This window comes from Geospiza fortis, unplaced genomic scaffold, assembly GCF_000277835.1.
Source record: "Geospiza fortis unplaced genomic scaffold, GeoFor_1.0 scaffold650, whole genome shotgun sequence".
In the NCBI taxonomy this organism is placed as follows: Eukaryota; Metazoa; Chordata; class Aves; order Passeriformes; family Thraupidae; genus Geospiza; species Geospiza fortis.
This window is the reverse complement of record NW_005054598.1, coordinates 176,465-201,821: the sequence shown is the minus strand read 5'-3', so window position 1 is coordinate 201,821 and position 25,357 is coordinate 176,465. Positions and strand designations below refer to the sequence as shown.

At 40.3% G+C, this 25,357-nt stretch overlaps 1 protein-coding gene across 1 annotated transcript in view; it reads left to right on the top strand.

Annotated features, from left to right (window-relative positions):
- Nucleotides 1–2,442: 2,442 nt before the first annotated feature.
- The window catches only part of CHST11 (carbohydrate sulfotransferase 11), a 95,183-nt gene continuing 72,268 nt past the window's right edge, over nt 2,443–25,357 (top strand). Inside the window, exon 1 of the mRNA XM_005430078.2 lies at nt 2,443–2,562. Coding sequence (XP_005430135.1) covers nt 2,479–2,562 — 84 coding nt within the window. The 5' untranslated portion in view covers nt 2,443–2,478. The remainder of the gene's footprint in view (nt 2,563–25,357) is intronic.

Below are 25,357 nucleotides of genomic sequence, written 5' to 3'. Positions count from 1 at the left end.
CACTTGCAGTACTCTTGAATCATTAAAGGTGCTGAATGCTATTGGTCTTATAGGTCTTTTACAACCTAGACAATTCTAAATTCCTTTGTCAGCTGCTTCACGCTGTTGGTGTGTCTGAATGTGATCTTTTGAACGATTCTTGGAGCCATGCATATGCAGTACTTATCATTAGATTATAATTAACCATAATTATGTATGGAGATCAGCCCAAGCCATAAAATGTAGATTGATATATTTACTATGCTAATAAAATTTGGTGAGGATAAAGGGCTTGATTTTTTAATTTTCACTTGCACAATGGTGTGATGGATCCTTAGCGAAAGTGTTGTTAAAATTAGTAGAGCTGCTTACCCTCCATACTACAGTTCTTCTTACTGCAGATTGCGATAGGTGAGGTTCAGGCCCAAGAGGTTTTGTCATTGGCATAATGAAGCACTGCCTCAGAGAAGCTGAGACAGTAGAAAACATGTTGTAGGAGCCCTGAGAGGTAAGTGTGCCCACAGACATGCTAGAAAGTGTTTTGAACTATATAAAAACATTCCTGATAGTTATTCACTTGAGGACAGTTGTACAAACTGTGCAGGTGGAATTTCTGCTGAGGAAAGGGGAGTATTCGCCTCTATCTTGATGCTGCAGTAAAATTCCTGGCACAAGTACTTTCCAGGTGTGCACAGATGTGCTGTGTACAGTTGTACCAAGAAGTGCTGTTCCTGGCATCAATAAATAGGAAACCAAGTGCAGTGTTGCTATGCTAACCCCACAGTCTGATTCTAAAAGCTTTATTGAAAAAACAAAACTAATTAAGTAATACTGGAAATGATAAAATAAGTTGAATCACCTCTATGATTAAGGCTCTACATTAGCATTTAGCTTTTGCTGGGGAGATAGCTTTTTCTACTGTCTATTTACATCTGGAAACAAATCTTTCATGTCGCATAGATAATTTAATATTTATTACTGTTACTGCTGCATATAACCTGTTGATACCTGCTGGCTAAGTGAAGCAGGAAGCGATGGATACGCTTATGCATTGTACTATTTACTGTATTTAATGGAAATTAAAAGTGAAATAACAAGTTAAGGAACTTCACACAAGAAATCTTGTTATTCTTCATTTTAGAACGTCAGTGTTGCAGGACCTTAGTTAATCACAGTCTAATGAGCTGAATACACTAAAATGTTCCCCCCTCTCTCTCCCCCTGCTGTGGTGTTTTAATGTGCTTTGCCCTTGAGTAGAAGGCTTCATTTTGGAAAGGTTTCTTTATTGAGGAAGGGGCTACAAAATGATTTTGAAAGCTTCTCTGGACACAGTTCTGGTACAAAAGCATGGAGGGGGGATAAGGTGGACAGGAGCTCTGTAGTTAGAATGGCTGTTGGATGTCTCACATTCTCATTTCAAAATTTTCTTCCTAAAACCACTTCCTGGCTTTGGAAGCTGATGTTACTGTAAAACATTTTTTTAAGTTCTAATTTTCTAAAACACATTGTAAGTTATCTATCTTTTAAAAAGACACATTAGCACAGCAATGGAGGAATTGCAGTACTTGTCTGCATCACTAAAGATGCTCAGAATTTAATCAGGTGTAATGCCTTCTGTATTTCCCAGGGCAAGCTGGGGGCAGGAGAGTGTTAGCAGAGGATGATGTGGGCCACATGAGATAAGAAGCACAGCAAGCTCTTGTTTTCCTCCTGACTATAGAAGGTGGAGCTGAATGTCTTCTTACAGAGTTTTATGGCCACAGAGGTCTAACTTGAAGCTGATGGTCTGCATCCCTGCTGGGACTCAGGCCAACAGCTCTCCTGAAAAATTTGTCATCCAAAATGCTCCTTGATCAGACCTTTGACAAAGCCTTTGGTTTGAAAGCCAGCTTGTCTTTAATGGTATAACAGAGTGCATGTTGTTCTGTGGATCAGTCAAAATTTCCAGTTGTAATATGTAAAGCAAAATTGTGGCAAGAAGGACAGTGGTGTTTGATTGTATGTGTGTTGCGTACTGATTAGCATCTGTTCTAGGAGAAACAGAAGAACTAGGCCAAAAGCTTTAAAATCATGCAACTTGATATGAGGTTCCTGTATACATCTGTGTTTAGGCAGAGAGAGGCTCAGACATTGCCTCTCAGGGGTGCTGGTTATAGGAATCCATCTGACTCCTTCCTGATGATCAGACAAGCAGGTGTCTGGCACTGCTGAAAATTGTGTTGCATTGGTCCCCATGCTTGAATTTTTGTGCACCCAAACTGAGAGTTGTTGCATAACAACTTTTATAAGGGAGTTTTTATTTTCAGTAACTTCCACAATAGATAAGGGATTTAGCTCTTAGACAATTTCTAGGGAAAGGAAAATCGGGAGTTAAGTGACAACACTGTCTAGAATCCTATGATCTATGGTCAGAAAATCTTTTCTTGCTGTAAGTATTGCAATTGCTTTCTGCTAGCCAGTGTTGCTAACCTGTACTAATTTCAATTTCCCCTTGCAGTAATGCGTAGAAATCCATTTGGGATGGACATTTGCTGTCAGAAAGGATCCAGGAGCCCACTCCAGGAACTGTATAATCCCACCCAGGTAAGTGTCTTGTGGCTATAATTAAGCTTCCCAATGCAGCATACAAATGTAGTCTCTTTTGATGATATTGTGGTGTTTCTTATTTGCATGCAACAGCTGCCTTCATTTGAGAGAACTGATCCTGGATACTGCAGGGTTTACTATAACATTCTATAGTTTGAGTTAAAAGCCTGATTTTTGAAGGCTTTTAGTTTTAATGATGCGAACTCCTCCAAAATCTTTTCTTAGGTACTCAAAAGCCTTAAAAGGATACCTAGACAGAAGCTGAGGCAATGTGTTGACATGGACTGGCAGGGTGGTGTGAGAGAATGTGACGTGATCTACATGAGACAAGGAGTGCAGTAAGACTGTAAATTGCAATAATATTACATGAATATAATTTATATGACTTTCAGATAGCCAGCTGCCTTTCTTGTCCTGGTCTGTGGCTTGTATGGAGTCTAGACAGACACTGTAACTCATGTTCTTTCTTACACTGTGTGCTATTCAATACCTGACTGTCTTGATGAGAGCTAGGACCTCAGTTATTGCTCTTCTTGTGACAAGTAGCATAAGAAAACTACCTGAAATTCATGCTTCTGTTTGCTCCTCTAGATCAATTTATTCCCTACATGTGGGCTGAATTGGCACATTCAGGAGAAGCATTTCCTGTTGGCAGCTGAGAGGAAGTGCTGCCATTGAGAGAAAATGCCAGCTGACTATTAAAAATTTATTAAAGTTTAACAACCGCCTATTATATATTTATCCATGAATGAATAGATTGAGTTTTATTAAATTGGCTATTAGGGAAAGTGACTATCCCAGTAAATCTAACTTGTTATATTTAACAAGGCAATAAATGTTTTAAATACTATTTGATTATGAAGAGACTCACTATATTGTGTGCAAAACAAAGTCTGAGGGATTTAAAGTATTTACATAAAGAATTGACAGCAATCCAAAGATATGTGATATCAGTTATGAAGTGCAGTAAAGCTCCATTTGCTTGTTAATGTTGTTTTTATGAACACAGGCTGACTTTCTAATTCAATTCGAATTCTGGGCATGGCTGGGAACATACGTTTGTCATACTGTTATCCTGCCCTTTATTGACCATTATGGGAATCAGCATTGCATAAATGGGAAGCACATGCAGAAGCCCTGAAGAGGAACAATCCAGTGCTGCAAAGGAAAACTATTAGTATTTGCAGGTCAAATTTAAAGACTCTTTGCAGATGTTCAAGAGGAGCAGGTAAGGGAGAAGAGACGGGCTGAGTAATTGGTCTCTCTGGGGTCTGCTGTGTGTCAGTCAAAACCTTTTGCCCTTTAACGTTATTAAAGGCCAAGCTGTAGGAAAGAAACATCCCCATCCAGTGAAGGGCCATAATCCCAGAGTCCTTGCAAACCTGGACAACTGAAAAGATTTCCTGAGCTTCCTGAAGCAGGGGACATAACTGGCAGCTCCTTCCTTTCTGTGTACCCTGACCAAGTGAACCATTAGCATCCCTTTCTGGGCTCACCTGTGAGCTAGCCAATGTCAATGTTTGAGGGAGTGCATAGTTCTGGCAGTTGATGTTGAACTAAAGATGTTTATTGTTATTTATATTATTGAAGTTTTTTATGCAGAAGTGTTTCCATCAGCTTGCTGATACCCATTTTTATGAAGCTTTTAATTTTTGTTTCTTTCTTTGTTTTTAGTTGGTGCTTGATTTTTTTGGAAGGAGCTTTGCATGCTGCCCTCAGTACCAGAGGGGCAGACAAATGAGCATATGCAATCTGGGAAAACAGTAACAAGAAAAAGCAGTGAGTAGAGGCTGCGAGAGGAAACAAGAGATTGGAGATGACACTTAGAATGCTTCTTCAGATATATGGTTCATCTTTTTTTTTTTTTCCATTTGTGCCCAAAGAGACTTCTGTCTCACCTTTCTTAAGGTGGCAGATTAGAGACTGTTGTATATTTTGGCAGGAGGGTGCTTGTTCCTCAAGAGTTCACCTGTACTTGCAAGGTTGGGGGGGATGGAGGTCAGATTTCTCATGTTTGTTTCCTTGCTGGAGCAGTTGGAATCAGCCTTTTGTAGTCAGCTCAGAAGTCAAATATATAATAAATATGCAACAATAAAAGGCCAGGTTGGATGGAAGCTCTAGTGGAAGGTGTCCCTGCTCATGGCAGTTGGAACAAGATGATCATTGAGGTTCCTTCCAGCCCAAACCAATCTTTGATTCTACGAAGACATTTTTGGCCAAAATCTCTCTTACTAATCTAAGTGATGAAAACAGTTAGATCTTTAACCTCTGACTATCAGAACCTTTTGGACTCCTGATGTTGTGAATCCATGTTTCTCTCCTTGGTGCCAATGGCTGTGTGTGCCATCGCAGAAACTCTCTGGCACTCAGCTACCTCAGAGCAGCAGCAGAGCTGATTCAGCAGATATTCATAGTTCAAAGTAATGTGTGTAATTTAAACACCAAACTTAGGCCACTGAAAGATGCCTTGAAGCTATGGTTTTGGTTTACTACAAGCTAGGTGTAGCTGTGATTTTTTTAAAGGGTAGGAAACTTTCAATTTGAGATGTATTAAGGGCCCATTCTGCCTTGCATTCTGTGTGCTCCTGCCTGTTCCCTGCCTTGGAGATGAGAGTTTGGTCATTGATTGAAATAGGTGCCAGATAGGGTCAATACTCACTGGGATTTTGGTTGCTGTAGTTTAACATGAGTCAGTTTTTTCTACTCATGTTTGATATCAAGTTGCACTGCCCTCATAAAACCAGATGGAGACAGGTTTCCACCAGTTGAGAGTTTGACTGTGGTTATTTAATATGTTGACATATAACAGCCTCTCTGATCCTGGCCTGGTTTTTCCTTCTGTGGAGTTACTTGAGTTGTCTGCAGATGCCATCATTTGTCTCTTAAATGTTTTTTTGGCCTTGTGAATGATTGTGAAAAGGAAAGAGAAAGGAAAGGGAAAACGAAGAGAAGGAAAAAATAAAAAATAATAGCAGTAAAAAAAAAGGCAGAAAGATTGGTCTTCAGGAAATTCAAATGTAGCAATGATCTGAAGGTGACTGAATGGGTCATTGGGTGGTTTGTAGGAGCTGAATGTTAGGATTGTAGTCAGATTTTCAGAGGGTTAATCATAATTGTTCCGATGTTGAGTGGAGAAAGAGAGGACAAGTGGGTGGAGATAACACTTGAATTAGGACTTGAGAAAGTGTCCATTACAAAGCCCATGTGGGATTTTTGCCTTAGCTGGGTGTCTGGCCTTGTGATTATTGAAAAAGTATAACACATTTGCTCTTTTGCTTGTGGTAATAAAGCAGAAAATTGGAAGTGCATTTGTCTGTGGACAAAAGATTTCTTCTCCAGGGCTTTCACTGCAAGATTTTTCATGAGCACTAATATACCATGAGGGAAAGAAAAGTCAATATAACCAAACTGGATTTACACTGAGTAAGTGGATTTCCAGGCCGTGGTCTCCTCATACACAGCAGGCGATGTGCAGCACATCTCAGACCTTACTATCTGTTGTTTTGCCTTTCCTTTTTAGGCGGAGGTTTAGTACTATGCTGCAGAGATACCAGTGGCAAATTTTGAGGGCTGAAATGGATTGTTTATTTAATGAGTTTATTAAAAAGCTGCATCATTATAAATGGAAAGAGAAAGAGAAGTCAATCACACAACAAATGGCAAAGGAGAGAATCTAGATGTAACTGAACACAGATGGAGGGCCCTGCAGGAATGTGACACAAGCTTGCATTCTATCTTGGGTAAATTTTGTGGGGTTTTTATTGCATATGAAACCCCAGGAATTTAAGAATGTGGGGAAACAAGTGCTTGCAAGACATATTCTTAGAAGACAACATATATAAGTGTGTCTTGTAATTTACATGGCTTTGTACAGCCCCACTGCTCCAAGAAAAACAGATAATTGTGGGTCAGCCCATGAGCTGGAGTCACCAGAAGTTCAGAACTTGGTAACACTGCTCACACTTTCATGGTTAACATTGATCTGTTTGGTACAGAGGGTGTGCTACTGAATTACAAGAAGTTTCAAACCAAAACAGAAATGTTGGACGAATGGGAAATAATTGCATCTTTAAGGTTAGATTTTTGTCTTCTAGTTGTCAAGATTAACATTTAATTTTCATTAAATGCAAGTAGCACCATTGCTTAGTCTAACTGTCTAGACTTCTGAGAGGAACACAGAAGAGATAAAGTTCTGTATCCTTCAGGATCCAAATCCAAGGATAAGTTTGTTTCACTTTCTAGTTTGACATTGATATTGCCTAACTTTAATTCATGAATCAACCTGAGTGTTTTGCTAAAGGTCACACTGTTTGCCAATTTCTTTTTGTCAAGTAGAGGTATTTCTAGGTGTCTGCTTTTGATGTAGCTGGAGCCAGGTCTAGTAATTTGCTAAAACTGGTGAGTCAGAACTGTAGACCAACTGTTTGTTGCCTCTGCATTATGAAATTGTATGAACTGGTCATTCCAAAATGACCCATTTTTTATTGTATCTTTGCCCCCCTTCTCTCCTTCCCACCAGGAGAAGGGAAGTAAGAGAACTGTTGCCTTGCAGACAGTGTTTATACATCCTCAGTCTCTTCAGGCCACAAATGCTGCATTTTGGGAGCTGCCCTGTGATTATCTGTGGCTTAGAATGCCTGGGTAGCATCAGCAAATCCCAGCCTAGTTTAGCCCACATCACCCACCTGGGTTGTAGTTTGCTATCTTCAATTGATTTCCACTCCCTAGGATAACTCTGGGGGCTGTACCCATTCCTGGACAGAGATTTGTGGTGAACTTTGTGGTCTGAGCTCTGTGTGCACGTCATCCACAGCACTTTGTATCAGAGGTTCCAGTGCTAAGGACCTGTTATTTCTGTCCTTGGTGTGTCTGAGGCTCTGAGCACTGTGCAGTTTGTTTCAGTGTGCTCTGGATCCTCATTCTCAGGAACAGAGCAGCCAAAGAGCAGGTCATTGAATAGGATGAGAGGTCCAGTTCACCTAGTGGTTTCTTTTCATCAGCAAGTGACCAGACTACAAGAAATAAAAAACTCATGGTACTCTTCCAGAGCTCAACCTGTGGGTTGTGAGCATCCTGAGCCAGACTTGCGTTTTTGTCAGCTATATCATGCAAGAAAAGCCTGAGATGACTGACAATTACTATATCCGTCAGAAAGGGGAGAAAAAAAAAATAGATCTCTAGAATTACTTGCCAATTCCAGTAAGACAAGAAAATTACATCAGCACTGTGCACCAGTGCTATCCATTATTTTTTTCTCCAGTTTTCATGTAGATATGTTCTGGGTTTCAGATTTCTTCCTTGAGAAAGCCATATAGCTGTCCTGGGAAGTGAACTTTTGAATATGAGAAATAGTGCAGTTTATCTAAAGAACAGTATGTTAGAAGTTATTGATGCTTTGCAACCGAGTAATAAATATGTATGTATGTAATAAATGTGTATGCCCTCCTTATCGAGGGCAAGAAGTGGCCCAAAAGTTCTACCAGTACTGAAAACATATGTTGTTTGGTTGATGCTGATCTTTGTAGGCAAATCTGTGCAGATGATAACAAGATGGTAAGCATGGCTCATAATCACAGTATTTAATGGATCATAAATATAAAACTCCTTAATGGGAAAGGTACAGCATGGAGACATAAGGAAGAACAGTTGATGTGCAATGTCAAACTTTAGGTACCTACTCCTGTTGGTAAACAACAACTTCATATGTAATTAGCCTCATTTGCTGCAGCAAAATGACTGCTGATGAAAGAGGAGATAATTTATTTACTCCATGGATGACTTCTTATGGAGAGACATTACTTACTGTCATGCTTGGAAGTCATAAAACAACAGCTGGCGTGGAATGAAATATTACATTAACCTTAGTAGAAAAATTGCACTAGTGAGAATGCTTTGTTGTTAATTAATGATTACAAATGATAAGAGCTGGTTTTAGATGCTGAGGAGATGACTTGGAGAGAGGAAGGTTTCAGGTATGGTGTGCTTCATAGATCATTCACTGTGACATGATGGATACCTTTGTAAGTCAAGAGGAATGAATCAGAAAAATATGTACAGTAACTACCAGCACTCAAGGCTAGAATTTTCCACAGGACATGCTCATTCAAGTTCCTGCAGTGCATTGGGATGAATTTTTGGGCACCTGTGTTTAATAGAAGACTCATTACCTGCATGAAATGAAAGAAAATAGTGTTACTCAAAGTAGCTTAGATTTCCCAGATAGAAAATAAAAATTAATTTCTCCATCCTTGATTTGTATTTCATTCTTTTGAGAGCATGTGCGTTTTACTACAAAAGATTTCTGGAGGCATAAAAGTATGAGAGGAAGGGATAATAATACAAGAGATGTGGCCAAAACCAAAAGGATTTTATGTGGTGGAGGTGAAAGAGCATAGTGCAGCTTTTCAAAATTATCTGTATGCAATGTGTGGGCTCTCTGTTAGACAAGCACTTGGACAGATGGGTGGAGAGAAGACCTGGACTCAGCACTCCAACCTGGTGCTATTCAGTGGCTTTTTGTGTTTGTCTCCAAATCACACCTCTGAAGATCTGAGCCATGTTGATTCAGTCAAATGCTTTGCTCTGAACTCAGTAATATTCAGATGGGACACCTCACCTGCCTCTTTCTCTGCATGAAATTCCTCATTTTTCCTCCCCAGTTTTAAGTTTTGGACCTGAAAAACTGGGTAATCATACTTCAGAATGCAGGGAGATATGGCAGTTTGGAGGAAGAAAAGGGCAGTGGGAGGATATCTGTAATGATCACAGATTTCTGCTCCTGGTCCCTGCAGAGCAGTGTCCCCTTTCTGTCTGTGCTCCAAGCATCTGAAACCATCCAAGTGCTCCAGTATCACTGGCTAAACTGTAAGCCTCTCTTGCTTGTTTCTGGTGTAAACTGTAAACTCTCTTGCTTACAACTCTCTTGTTTACAACAGTAAACTTGTAAACTGTAGCCTCTCTTGCTTGTTTCTGGTACTAGTAGTTTTGGGACAGCTTTCTCAGTTGTGTGAAAGGCAGTTGTGTTTGGTTAAACATCTGCCTTCTTTTCCCTGTGTTGGGTATTTCTATTTTTTTAGTAGAAGAGGTTTCTTAACTGCAGCAGAGATGTTGCCCACTTGTGACACAGCAAGATGATCTCTTTAAATCCTGAGAGCCCAGCTGTAACCTCTCTCTCCCCTGGGGGATTGTAATGTATCCCAATATATGTAACTATGAAAATCAGAGAATACAGACATACAATCTGTCTACTGGTACTTGTAATTCTTATTTACTTTAATTTTAAGGTGGGACAGAAGAAGTTGGTAAATTTGCAATTAGTTTCAAGAGATTAGATTCCACAAGTTCCATTTTTGCAAACTTTTCTGTATCTGATGCAGAACCTCAAGTTGTACAAAATGGTCTGTAATATCCATTGATATTGTATGTAATGTCGATATGTACTATTCATTCACTTTTTCACTTTGTACAATATTAATTAACCTCAATAATGTAATGAGATGCACCTTAACAAAGCTTTCTTCAGTAAAAGTACAATAATCTTCTTGTCTGTTTATGCAGAGAAATTTGGGAATGTTTCTCTGTGAATCTCACAGACATAGCAAGATTAACACAACATACTGCCTTTTGAAAGATGTGGCTGCAGGAGCCAGTGTGCCTTTTGGGATTCCTACACTAAGGAAATTCATGGTACTGTGGGGAGACAGGCTGTAGAGTTTTTGTACAAGTGTGTAAATCATCAAATCAAGCACAGATTATTTAAGGGCACTTTCTAAGGAAGTTTTTGTTTAGTTGAAGTTTGTGGGGAAGTGTAAGGTGGGTCAAGGAAGGTGCTGCAGTCCAATCCATACTTAGTGCACTACAAGAGGTGGCTTCCCCTGGAGTGAGTCTGCTCTCCATGGTGTTATGGACAGAGCTGAGCAGAAAGGTCAGCTGGAAAATACAAAGTTTGTGGATGGCTGAAAGCAGTTGTGAGTTTGGGCTGCGTTCTTCCAGTTGTGGTAGGTGGTGAACACTTGGGTTGGCTTGGAGTTAATCTCACAGTAGTGCGTAGCAGGTGATATCTTCCTCTTGACATGTCCATCACATGACCGCTGAACATATGAATCCCCTAACACCCAGAATGTCATGGTCTAACGGATAAGGTCGTCGCAAACTGGGCACTGATGCACTTTGACCCCATTCATGGAGGGCGTGCATGTGGGCAATGATAGATTTGAGATGATGCAATTGTGCATCCCAGACTGAGCAGCTTATGTGTCCAGGTGACACAGTGCAGAGAGTGTCTTCAGTCTCTCCTGTTCATGCTGTCATGCGTTCTGAAACTAAACAGAAGAAATGAGCAGGATTTCAGGCTGGTAGGCTCTTCATTAAGCCTCTGTCAGGATGATCTGATGATATAATAGAATAATAGCCACGGCTGATTTAAGACCTTGTGTGCTTGTCTGTTGATCTAGTAAAACAAGGAGGAAATTCTGCCTTGCTCTGACAGTCTTGTTTGGTGACATCAAACCCTTGTGACAGCAGTAATTAACAATTCACTGAATCCAGAGTACAAACTGAAGGGTCCTGGGCTATTCCCGTTAGTGTTCAGGGTGCTCTCACAGAACTGGGGTCTGAATCCCTGCAAACTGAGGACGTGTGCCCCATGCGTGGGAAACACCCAGCTGCTGGTTGTTGGAGTTGTCCTTACATTTGTTTGTTTAATTATTAGACTGAGAGATTGGTTGTTTCAGTAATCATCATCTAGGCAGCCACATTTAACTACTTTTATTCACTAATTTTCAGACCTTGCTTCTTACTCACATGGAGAAGGTGTGGAAAGAAAAGTAAGAAAAAAGTATTTTTACAAGGCAATACCTATACAGTATTTGAACACAACAAAAAAAGTGTTTGTATTGTGTATGTCTGCTTTTCCTCTATGAATAACATAGTATCTGTCATACTGAGACCACTCAAGGAGGTCATTCTTGGTTTATTTACCTGTTGCAGTTGTATATTCTAGTATGGATGGGATCTTGTATTTGAATCATCCCTATGTTCATGAGGCAATGGCAAAATGTGGGGGCAGAATGAAAGCAAAATTTTATTTCCTTCACAGTGATTATTTTGTGCAGTTGCTTTGGAAGGAGGAATAGATTTTTATATATCCAGGTTTTCCAGCATGCTATCAGTGTAGATGTTTCTATCAATTTATTGATAGAAACATTCTGCTTATACCTTGGGATAAAAGTGATACTTGAACTATTGAAAATTGATGGCAAAACTCCTAAGGTCTAAAGAGGCCAAAATTCGAGTTAAAAGATCTCATCCAGGGGATCAGAAAGGAGCTATATTTGTGAGCAATTTTTTATCTGTCTTTTCATCATTCCACACATTCTATTGCACTATAAAATACTGAAGATCTTATGCCAAAAAGATTTCCCTTTTTTTTTAAACCCTGGTAGTGACATAATAAATACATCCAAACCAAAGAGAGTTGGAAAATTTACAGTGCACTGAAATTGATGTGTATTTCTGATGCCCAGAAAATCCAGGAAGAAGTGTTCCTTTCTTTTCAACCTTAAATCACATCTGAACAGTATTCTGAATGTTGTCCAGCAGAGGGTTGAAAGGAAAACATTACATCCAAATTTTAAAAGAACAGTAAAAAATCAGAACATCCCCACGGTCAGATCACCTGACTGCACAGCAAATTAGCAACCTCTGTAGCTGTCAAATTCATGCTTTAGTATAAATCTTTTCTCCATGTAAATGTGAGCTGTGTCTTAGATAATTTCAGACAAGCATCTGGGGATTAGTAAGAGGAAGTGAATATTAATTCAATTAAAGGACAGAAGATGAACGTACAAGCTGGCATGGGGAACTGACATTGGGAGTCCAACAAAGACATCTCTATAGCTAGGAGAGAACAGTTTCATCTGTTCAAGTCGGACTTGGCTTTTGCCTTGCATATATTTTACTTACGAAATAGTGGTTGAAGGAGTTGTATTTGCATAGCAATATAGTTAGTGTCATATTTTGTGAACTGAGCCTGGCTGACAATACATGGATGAAAGATCTGGAGAGCAGATGCATAGTGCTAGCTTTTCGTTGATTTTGATACATTAAATATTCATAAAAAGCTTGGCTGAGGGAGAAAAGAAATGTTTAGTTGAACCAGTAAGGAAAAGCTGAAATCACTGATACTTCTCCAAAAGTGTAACATCTTACCAAATGTAAATTGAATAAAGGCTCCTGTGGGGAAGGTGAGATATGCAATATTAGGCACTGTTTTCTTTCTGTAAGAGACTGTTGTGCCAGTGACATCCCTCTATAAAGTAATATCCAAAAGTCACGATTCTGAGCACAGGAGAGGTTTCCCGTTCTTTAATTTCCATAACTTTGGACCTAAAAAAGCATATCCATGCACTTTCTTGTTCTTAAATACCATGTATTTACAGCCTGGAAACAAATCCTTTCACACTGCATTTTCCAGGCAGGAGCACACTGTCACTATGGTAGTAAGCCCTGGATCTGTAGGCTTTTCTCACCTCTACACTCTCATTTGTGCATGATTTTCTGCTAATCTGGGTCTTTATCTGAAGAACATGGGCACTCTGCTCAGCTCCCTGCCTGATGCAGAGATGCTTTTGTCTCTGTCCCTGCACAGTTTCAAGCTCAGGTCGGGCTTGGACTCTGGCAGGAACTCAGGGGTTCTGGGGTAATGCTAAAAATGAATGAATGCAATATGCATGTACAGATGTGTGGTTGTGTGTATTTGGTAGGAAATGTCACAGCACAGACAGCTCTGCACTGACAGAATGATGAGGAGTGCAGCACGCACAGCGAGCATGTCCAGCTCCCAAACAGCCTCATGGGGCTCAGTTACTCTGGGCAGGGTGCCTCACTGGAGGGATAGGAATGATCCTGCTGCTTTCTCTGCAGCTGCTTTTATCTTCTTTATTTCATGTAAACTCGGGGTAATAAACTGTTGCTGAATTTGCAGCTGTGTGCAGGGGGGTAAGGTTGTCTTCTTGCCAAGACCTACTTCTCTGTTCTTTCCATTCCTTTCTGCCATTTCCTCCAGCCCTGAAGTCTCCTTCTCAGCTTCAGTCCTTCTCAGACTTCAGCTCTGCTCAGTCTCCCTCTCCCATTCGTATTTTTTATCTTACAAAAATTATTGTATTTTTAAAATTAATTTACTGTGCCAATTTATGATCTTGACTGTCAGAAAGTGGAGGAGCCACACAGTGAAAGAATGACTTGGAGACACTTTTCCCTCTGAAAATTGCACTATTGCTTATTTGTTTATTTTAGGGGACTAGTGCAAAAGCAAACCAGGTGAAAGAAAAATTTTATCTGTTTGCTGGTAGAAGTAACATGGAAGTGTGTCACCAAAGTAATGACAGGCCAGGTGTTTATGAAAATGGAAGGAGCTAGAAAACAAGTAGTGCAAGTAGTGGTTTCACCTCCAACAGCCACTAAAGAAGTCATGGGACTGAGATGTAAATTCATTGAAGGGGTTTGTTTTCAAAAGGGATGTAACAGATCTCTCCCTGATCCTGCTTACAATCCTTCAATCACACAGCCACTGATCTGTCACAGGAAGATTGGTGGAATCTTCAAGCATCACCTTCATGCCTTGCATGGAGTATCATGTGCTGGTCCTCTTTGAGAGACCCACTTCAATTTTTGCTTGGGCTGTAAAGTGAGTTACTATATAAAATATTGACACGGAAGGAAGAAAACTGCCTTTTTACCCAAGTGTAAATGATCTTGAAACAAAATACGTGGGATAAAATAATGATTTCTTAGGTAGGTTTAATGAATAATTTATTTTTGCTTCTCATGACATCAGTGTAATTAAATCTGCGGCTAAAGAAGTAAGACAGAAGGTATCATCTGCTAAGACACTGAATCTCTTTATCCCATCACTGGCAAAGGACTCTCATCTGTTGTTAAAGGCTCTCCTGCAGTTGTGTGGGTTCAAAATCTGTTGTGTCACTAACAAGTTGTTCTTGTGTAAGTACATGATAAAAATCCATGTATTCAATCTGATATCTGCATCCAAAAATAACCTAAATAAGCTTCCTTTCCTGCTAAAGCTGCTCCTACTTTGGAAGCTGTACATTGAAATGATTCTTGCTTTGTGCAGATGGCTTTGTGCAGGGTATGTCGATATTGGTGTGTCTTTCCAGTTGATCTGTCACAGAACTATGGGTGGTCTCTAACTTGGGTCATTCACCAGGCTGCACCAGGTAGTTGCTGTTGTGATTTCTTTAGCTCTGTTAAAAGCATGTTGACAAATCAGGCCTGAGGAATAAGAACAGGGGATAGGAAAGTAGTCTGAATGCAACTTGGCTTGGCCAGTGTGGCTTTAGAAAACATGCTTATATGGGACTGTGGTTTCTTCACATGGGTTCTCTCTTGGAGAAATGGGGCATGGAGGGTGATGTAGTGGCCAAACAAGGATAAAACTAAAGGCAAGGACTGAACTGAAAGGCAGTTGCAGATGCTGAAAGTGCATTGATTTAGAAATTGGGAGTTATGTATCTATTACACTTGTCAGCCGCTGTTGCTTTATTTTGTAAAATTAACTCTGAGAGGCAGTTTTTGACTTTCCTCCAAGTAACATTTCCTGGATACCAGAGTGGTCTCCTGGAATAACTCACTCCTTTGTGAATCTTCACTGTCATACACATCAGCCTCGGATCTCTTACACAATGAAGTGCTAGAGTGTGTTTCACTGCAAAGCTGCAAGTCCACATGGAATAAGAAATCTAAATACTGTACTGTATGGTGGGTCAGCATGTAGGTGATGACATAGGTGATGCATTTTGAAAGTCAACAGAGATCTTTTTCCAGATGTCAGAGCGACTCTTTGTATCACACATAAGAGGAGTCTCATTCGGTGGCTACTGAAGTCAGTAGAAAGACTCCCCCGTGGCTTAGGTTGCCTTAGGGACAGTCTCTTAGTTTCAGAGACTTAGGAAAATGCTCCACTCACACTGTTAGCACCTCCAATTGTGTTATAAGTACTACACTGAGTTCCTGGAGAGCTCCTGTCTGTTCAGCGATACTCAGCCCTGCATACTGCAGCCTGTGTCTCTGAGTGTGGCAGCACTAAAACTTTCCTTGAATCACCATCTAAATGATGATACAGTAACCAGCACCACATCAGGGTCACTGCAGTAGCGGCTTGGCAAGGCATGGTTCTTGTTCCTGCCGTGCTGCAGGATGTTCAGCCAGTGCCCGAGCTGGTTTTGCACCATCAACACACCATGCATCCTAATACTGGTTCTGCCATTAGTGCTTTTTGTCATCAGGTTGTTGTCTCTCTGATACACTTGTAATGCCTGTAGCAGTTCTGCCTGTTTATCTGTTTCTCAGGGGCACATTGGTGGTATAATTACTGTCTGCATAGTGTTTTGATCATAAAAAATGACAAGTGTAATTACTGGTTACAAGGTAAATTGGGCATCTACCAAAACTATACAGCTGCCATGTGATGTACCTCTGAAATTCCTCCCTTGCTTGAAGGCAAGCTGTCGCAAACATCCTTTTTATGAAAAATCTTTTCTTTAGGATTTTCCCTTCTGAGAAGCTGAGGCCTCAGAAGCAGAATGTAAACAATGGTTATCTGCTGCTGTAGAATGCAACAGGTGGATCCGTGATTGGTCTCCTGTGGATGTTTGGATTTACTGAGCAGTCACGGCAGAGCTGGCTCTTGCTCTCTGTCAGAGCCAGCTGCCTTTGTTATCATTCTTTTCTATTCTTAGCTTAGCCTTCTGAGGAAACCTTTCCTTCTATTTCTTTTTAGTATAGTTATAATGTAATATATATATATAATAAAATAATAAATCAAGCCTTCTGAACATGGAGTCAACATTCTTGTCTCTTCCCTCAACCAAGAACTCTTGTGACCACTGTCACAGCAAGCCAAGTATTTGCTCCTTTCTGTAATTATCTAAGATGTATCCATTTGATTTTTCTGACATATATCTTTGTCACTGCAGCCTCCACCAATATATACTGAGTCTGAAGTGTTCATCTGAATGACTTTAGGGAGAACCAGTGTTTGTGTCAAGACCTTTATGGACCAAGAGCAAACTGCTTTCTCATGCACAAATATATGAGCATGAGCGTGTGCATGCCCCAGCTGCTGCTGGAGTCTATGAATTAGGGATGAGCTCAGTCCTGCCAACAGCTTTTGTACCAGTCTTGAAAAGGGATGGTTTTGTAGGCCCAGTGCTTCATTATGCATCCAAAATACGCATTGGTAAACCTGTGTTTTGATTCCACAAGGTGTACTTGCATGACCTGCTATATATGGTTTTCTGTATTCCAGCTGCTGAGCTTTGAGCTGAAACAAGTATTTCTCAATGGGAAGAGTAATTGTTTCAGCTCAGAATTAAGTGGCTAATCATTAAGAATTCAATTGGCATGAAATGCACAGCATTAATCATGATGCACTAACATGTTGATAATGTGGATGTAGGGTGTATGCTCCACTGAAATTCGCTAAATGATGTATCTGTTTTTTATTGAAAAGTATTAATGTGGGCTCTGTTGTTAAGCAGGATATGGGAGTGTGAGACCTGCAAGTGTTTTAAAGAGACTGCCCTGCTGTTCAGGGCACATATTACTGACGGCTGAAACCCTTAGAAAGGTACTTTTTTTTTCCCCTGAAATCTGATATTAAAATTGACACCAAAGTTGTAACTTGAATAAAGTACTGTCCCTATCTTGAGTATCCCTTATGCCCTGACAAGGGAGTCCCAGCTTGCAGCAGGAGTAAGGGATAGAGGTGCTCTTGCTTTTTGTAGACCTGATCCAGTGGGGGAAGGGGGGGGGGCATTACCACCTGCCTGACAGCTTTCACCAGAAACCTTAGCCCCCAGAGGCAAGGGCCAGCTGTGATCTATGTCAAAACTGGCTGCAGAGGACCTCTGCATCTGAGTCCCAATGCCAGAGAGCCAGAGTCCTGCACCTGGGTCTGTTTCTGCAAATTCTTGCTATTGCCTGTGTTACCCTGAAATGTTTTTGATCTCTGTTCTGAAACTACTGAAAATATTATACTATAACATAATGAATGTTGATGAATATTAAGTTGAATAACATCTGGTATATTCTAAATAACTTCAGATAAAATGTTGCTATTTTCCAGTGTTGTGGAAAATTCCCTTCTTGCTAACCAGCAGTCACTGCATGTCTCTGAAAAAAAAAATTATTCCTTGTGTTCATTTGCTTTTCAGCATGTAAACTCCCATGTTGAGAATTTAAAAAGTCTCTAATGTTTAATGTCTGAGGACACAAATGTGACCTGTTCAAGTATCATTCTTCAATTAGCCTTTGAATCATCTGCCTTCCAACTCTTCTTAGATTCCGTAAAATACCCTTCTGACTACTTATCAAAAAAATAGTACACCTATCATTTCAGTTCATTTCCCTAAACTGTAATCAAGCACTGTCTGTGCAATGAAAAGGAATGTCTATCTGAAACAGCATTCTTCACTTTTATTATTGGAAAATGCATTACTATTCCCTTATCAAACATATCCACTTAACAAATAGTTCAATTTCCTTCCATATTCAGCTATTTTTAAAAGAAAAATGCACAGAAAGGCATTCTTTCCTGATCATAAAGGCCAAGCTTGATTTCATTCTTATTCTTGTAGTTTTACAAAACCTAAAAATGGATTATGGTAAATAACCTATTGACCTCTCTTTTGTTGAAACATAGCAAAAAAATGATAGGCCCTTACTAAATCTGGTCTAAGCTACCATTGATACTAAGGCAGTGTGGCACAGATTGTTAATGGGAATTATATTTAGGCTTAGGATAAAAACTTTTGTGTCTTAGGTTGAAGTCAGTTTCCAGCCTGGTTACTGCAGTTAGAAAAGTGTGTGATTCATCCAGGTTTCTGGTTGTTAAGTATTGGGAACAGGGACTCAAGCAGTTTAGAAAGTGCTTCCTTTTCTGTCTCCACTCAGAGGAAAAGAAATGGAGGGAGCACTTCAACTGCTTGACTTGGAGGCTTAGTTTTTTCTTCCAGTGGCTATGGAGGCTTTATGAAGTTCCTTGAGTAGGGAAGGACTGCTGCCCAGGTGCATTAGTCTGCCAAATCCAGGCAGCATCATTCTGCATCCACTCTGCCCATTTTCCACTGGCATGAGGCTTACACTAGGTTCAGGGTAGAGGAGGGTTGGCTGGAAGGAGCCACAGTTGGGTGCCTTCTTGTAGGTCCTTACAAGGCAGCAGCAATATCCAGACGTGTCTGACTGAGGTTTGCTTTTGGACAGATTCTAGCCCCATCCTTCCAGGCAGGATCTGTCCAACTGCAGGAAGTACTGCTCTGTGGTCCGGCTGTCTAAAGTATGAAGAAAAATGGTGACCACCCACCTTCCCCAGCAGCAAACATGGGCTTTCCAGAGCTCCATCATGATCCTGTGTGTGTTGGCACTCAGGAGCTTCTGCTGTGCTGCACCAAAGAGAGCTAAACAGTCCCAGGGGACCAGAACATCTCCTTCAGTGATGGCCAGGCACCTTTAAAAAGGTGTTTATCATGCCTGAGATCTGTTTAGCTCAGGAAGAAGGGGAACATCTATTGGTTTTAGAATAATTTGATAATTAGAGATAGTCACTTGGTGTTGGTTTTCCCAAAGGACTGAGATACTGATACCACGGGTTTTCTGAGATTCCCAAGTGCCTAGGATGTGGGCACTTGAAAATCTCACTCAGGGACTCTGGAAGGCAGTTAAACCATTCATTAACAGCAGTCTTGCTGGGCACCCAGCAGTGTTAAAAGCTAGGCCTGGGATTTAGGGCAGTCAGCAGCACCTGGGGTGGAGAAGGCCTGTACGCAGTGAGTTGTTACATTGGCACGTGAGATGCTTGGTCAGATCAGTGGAGAAGCAAAGCACTCAGCTCCTGCTCAGTCAGAGCCTATAAATGCGTTCAATTAAGTGAAGACAAGTGTATGTTCATGTTAAAGGCAGTATTCAACTTCATGTAGTGTTTGGCTCCATGAATTATCAGCCTTTGACTGTTCTTGCAAGTGCTGAAATCCCAAGGAAAACGTAAGGTCCATCAAGACCTACTGCTTCCCCGGGCATACAGAGCGCACACAATGTGCGAGCACCAGGATTCCCAAGCTGTTTTTTTTTTTAGTCTTGAAACATCACATGTGTACTTATTTAAGTATGTCTGTAAAAAAAACCCAAAAAACAAAAACAAAAAGCCAGTCACACAAAAAGCCAGCAGCTGGGGGAAAAATAAGATTTTGGTGAATTTAAGAGTTTTTTTGAGCACTAGCATCTAGTAAAATTTAAAATCCATGATTATTCAGTAGGTAAGGAACATAAAGACATGTCAGGGGGAAAAAAAAGTCCTGCTGATATGCCCTTTTAGAATGGAGCTAACATCAATAATTCTTGCTCTGTTCATTAAGTTTTAATGTGTAGACAGGCACTCTGTGCATAGCAGGGTGTCTGTGGAGTCATCAGTGAGAGCTAATAAATGCCTGTCATATGAAGAATACATTACAGAGGGAGCCAAGTTAAGTGAGCTATTTAGTTACCATTAGTTATTTTTCATTAATATTTTTAACTGTAGTATTATCCACTACGCATCAGGTAGGATAGAGAGCATAATGCCTGTGATGTACTTTATCCTAAAAACTGAGATTTCTTCTGAAATTGCATATGGTTGGTGGGGATCACGATGAACATTTCAGCTGTGATCTCAATGGTGTCTTTTTTGTTTATTTAAGACTACAGGAACCCAGATGGGAAAGGAAATAATTTCATCACATGGCTTGGCATTAACCAGCTCTGGCCATTTACATTAATGGCAACTGAATAGTAATAGCTGTGCTGGAAATGGAAATACCTATAAGCATGTTTAATACTGGGTATTAAAAATAGCACTGGAAAGGAATTTCCACAGTAGCAAATGCATTATTCCAATCTGGTGTGTTCCATTCTGGGATATGCATCTGCTCCTGTGATCCTGTTCAGCTGGGACCTTTGAAGCACCACCAGACTGGGACCACTGGGGTCCCAGAGGTGGGAGAGAGGAGGGAACTGTCCATGACCCTGCAGGTCCTGCTCTGGACTCGAGTCACTTCTAGGCAGGACTCCCTTTTCTGACACATTGTTCTCTTGAGGGTTGGATGAAGCTGGGGTCCTGACAGTCAGTCATCATGGAAGAGTTACAAGAATAGATATGTTGGATCTTACTTATGCTCAAATTTTTCCCTAGGATAATATGCTTCTGTCATTTTACACTTTTTTCTTTTTATCTGTTTTTTTTTTCATTACTCTCTGCTCTAAACTCAAGTATTCTGATTTTTAAATGTAATAATAGCATGGTTGGGCATACATGTGAAAATGTATCCTTCCCAAGATCCCAAGCATTTAACAGATAGAGAAAGAGGTACACACTTGAGGTGTGATACAAAGGCTCGTTAGCATGGATTTAAAATAACTCCCAAATTTGCATCATTATCAACTTACATCAGTAATGTTCCACTTCTAAAACTACTCTCCAGTAGTCACAGAGGCTCCAAGGAGTCAGGGAAGAAATTAAAATAAATTTTAGAAACTCTTACAAATTACTTTGCACAGCTTTTTTCAACTGTGACAAAATTGAAAGTGAAGTTTGATGGTTCAGTATCTCTAAAAGTTAGAAAGGGATATTGTAATTCTTTTTGAAGGATGAGATGCTGCCTTTTAAAGCATTAAAAGCTTTGGTCTGTGTTTTTGTTGAGTTGTAAAATATCAGCTCCAAAACATGTAATTGTCTTGGAACTAAAATTTGCACGTATTCGAAATCAGGCTAATATTGTCCAGTGGGGAATGAATTTGCACTATAGAGGGAAATACACACATTTTTTGTTTGAGAAGTAAATTATTCTTGCTAAGTGTAAATTACTCTTGCTAATTGCTCTTTGTTAAGTGTCCCAAATTATTTTATTCTGTATGTTCCAAAAAGAATTTATTTGTACGTATGGACATGAATTTTTTATTTTCTGAAGGATGCAGAACTGTCAGATGTGGCTTTAACCACAAATCAGATATATTACAATATCTATTGCTGTTCCCTTGGGACAGGCAAACAGGCAAGAACAGTATCCAGCCATCAGTTCCTTGCATTAATTTTCTGTGACTGAAGTAATGCTGTCTCTGGAGGATGAGGACATGCGTCCGTGGCAAGTGGGGCTGCAACCATGTTTGCTTCTATGCACCACTGAATGACTCCTAAATTTTAACACTGTATCTGGTGCAGAAACAACCTTTGTCTTTACTGCTTGATTTTAGAGCAAGGTTCACAGAGGTGATGCAGAGAACCCTAGTCAGGTACTGTTGTATGAGCACTGTGGCCCTGTGGTGGAAAGCAGTGATTAGGACATGGCTATAGATCTGTAGGGGAGGTAAATTTAAGAGATGCTATCAAGTAGTAGCCAATTTGCATATCAGATTTGGACACATAAATATTCCATCTTTCTGGGATGTGTCCGTATGCTGACTATCAGCACCAGTAGCTTCTTTAATGAGTAGAAATATTTCACTGTTTCACATTCTCCAGGGCTTAATTTTTGTAAGTGAACTGCTGATTCAGTTCTACCTCACAAAATAACTCAGTTTGGCAATAATTCAAGGCTAAAAATGTGAGCTGTAACTGCCTGCTCTTTATCAAACAAGCAATTACACAGAACAGTGCATCATTCCATCAAGCATGGTTTAAATTCTTCTAATTGTGTTTTAGAAAGTGATGTCTCCTGGTTTTGCTTTTGTTCCTCAGTGGCACCCAGTACCATGGCTGTGGGCAGCCCACTGCTGTGGCTCACTGTGATAGTGTTTGATCCTGACCTCTTGGAGGCTTTGAGGGATCAGGGTTGGTAAGGAAATGCTAATGTGTTTTTCTTGTTACTGAGCTTATTGATCCTTCAACCAGACTGAATCATCTGACTGGGTCTTGATCTGCTTTCTGTGTCCTTTCCCTCATTTGCCAGCCACTCGGCACTAAAGCTTTGACTGGAGCATTGTGTGAGGTCCTTTGTATATCGCATTCCTACTTCATCTATGTATCATTTGTACTTCTTCAGATCTTACATAGAGAGCTGCAGGGATTTACATAAGATCTAGATTTTTGATCTTAGGACTGGGATGGATCACTTTGTCATCAAAGACCCATTTGAGATCTGCACATCTTAAATTTGAAAGCCAGCATTTGTCTTTGTTCAGCCCCATGTTTTGGTGGTGCTGATGTTACTAACTATACTCATGTAGCCAAGCCCACCCTTCGCTTGCCACTGATAAGGTAAGAGGGCCATCCAATTAAATGGTGTTTGGATGGAATAGTGTGGAGGTGGTGAGAGGAGCCTGTGCTTCACCCATGTGCTCATTTTTGAAGCTGTGGTGCAGAACAGAGGTGAAGGTGTGCTTTCCAGGACTGCTGTAAATGCTTCAGGCAGCCAGCAGCATGGAGAATTTCAAAATGCAATTCTATTCTATAAAATAGCTGCTGCACAAAAACGTTACATACACTGGTCCTGTGCTCTCAGCTGATGCTGGGAAGGGCTGCTAGAGTTTCTCAATTTGAAGCTCCATTTGGAATCTGAAAACTGGAAAAATTTTCACCTCTTCCTCTTCTCCTGCCCCCTTGCCCCGCTCCAAAATGTAATGAGGAAGAAAAAGGTTCAGTGGCCCAAATAAAATCCACAGGGAGGCTGGTTCAGGTTGTAAAATTTCCAGTTTGGTCTATTTTTGCCCTTGTTCCCAGTGTCTCAGAGGTGGAGTGCAATAGCTTGGCTCAACTCCTTGTCTTTGGTGTGCCAGAAATTGTCAGTCTGAAATACTCTCGACAGGATTGTTTCATGGTGGAAAAGGAGAAATCGGGTGTAAGCTGTGCATTTTTTAACAGGACTGATTCTAAAGGGTTGTAAACAGTAAAATCCTATAGGAAGTCAGATGGTGGAGCTTGGATTGTATTTTTAATCACTTGGCATTGTGTATAAATAAGCAGGTTTACGAAGTAGAGTGGTACTGGATTTGCATAAATGCTTTTCAGAACTAAGGCAAGTTTCAAAGGAATAAAATTGTCATTTTTATCTTCTGTGAAAGCCTCATGGTGGTTTCATTATTTGACATACAGTGATCACCATTAAAAAATTGAACATTTACTACCAGTTCAAGGCTAAACCCAGAACACAGGATTTCCCTGAATTTGGAATATTTAATTGCCAGTTGAGATGCTGTTATCTGAGAAGCAGTGATCTCTGTAGATAGCCATATAAATTAATATCTAAGCTCATATGGAAAACATGTCCTTCATAGATAATTCTGTATCTTTTATAAAAGCCTTGAAAAACACTGGCAGAATGCAATTTCTTTTGCTTGGTTGTTTTTCCTTGTTATTGCAGACATCCTAGTGAACCAAAAATGGAATTCCTAAAAATTGCATTATGCTTTCAACCTATGTCACAGCAGTACAATAGTTGTTTTATCATTGGCAGCTGCTTCTTTAAGTAATGACTTTTAATCTATACCCCTACATTCGAGCAGTGTGCAGTAAGTCTAAATCAGTTCAAAATGGAACAGAGATGAGATTCCAGTCTGTTAACATGGGGCTAAGAGGAGAAGTCTATTATAGCCACTGCAATCATAAATAAGGTTTATAGTTCTGTCTCCCCCCACAAATGGTAAGGAACCTCTGGTACTTTTGTAATAATTTTCAGTGCAGTAATTTTCAGTCTTATATAGGATAAAATTACATTTACCAGGTGTTGTTCCTGCTGCCTGCTTCCTGAACTCTCTCTTTTGACCCTTTTTTGGTGAGTTGACTGCTTGTGAGACACCTCTTCATTTCTGCTGTTTAAAAATCCCATGCTCACATTCCCAGGTTAGGAGCCTTTGTGACATGTCACGAGCTGGTTAGGTGCATGCACCAGGTAAATATTGTAATGTAAAGAAGACTCAAGTGAAAACCAACAGTGAAAGCCCTTCTACCTTCTAACAACACAGAGCACATTTGAATGTATTCTTGAATACATCAAAGAGCTGGGCATCACCAGGGGGCTGTTCAGTTGTGATACTCTCCAAGCTGTATTGAGTGAGGCTCTCAGTCAGTGTCTCACCATAATTCCTGGGCTCTGCTGCCTTGTGTGTTGCCCTGGCTTCATGCACTGCTGGGTGCTGAAACCTTCATTCAGCAGAGTTCATAGTCATGTGTGAGCTTCAAGAGTGAGCTTGAATAAATTGCCACAAGAAGGCTTGTATGGGGAACGCTGTATTACTAAATCTCTGTTCTTTTTACATAAGATATCAGCTGCAGTTGCCAACTGCCAATCTGACAGTGTGGGTGAATGTTGGAGAGGCAGTGATTAGGGAAACTGAATGTGTGGTTGTTCTTCCTCTGATCTCTTCATTATTCATAAATTCACAGTTAGTGTCTCTGTAGTTAATAGTTCTCTATGCTTCTGTACAGCCTTCAGTCAGAGGTTCTCTCTAGTACTGCGTGAACATCAATGAATCAGTGTCCTCTCACTGCGTCCTTTGTGGGCACTTTTAATGCTGGTTCAGTGTCTTGCCCAGTGTGCAAGTGTGCTCTGTGCTGCCCTTGGAGCACTGAGCTTTAATTCGTTAAGATTATTACTCCAATGTACTAAAAGCAGCCATCTAACCTTTTTAGAATTAAAGATTGGTTTGGATTGGAAGGGACGTTAAAGATCATCTAGTTTCAACCCCCTGCCACAGGCAGGGACACCTTCCACTAGAACAGGTGTATCTACCAACAGCGCTTGTTTTTCAG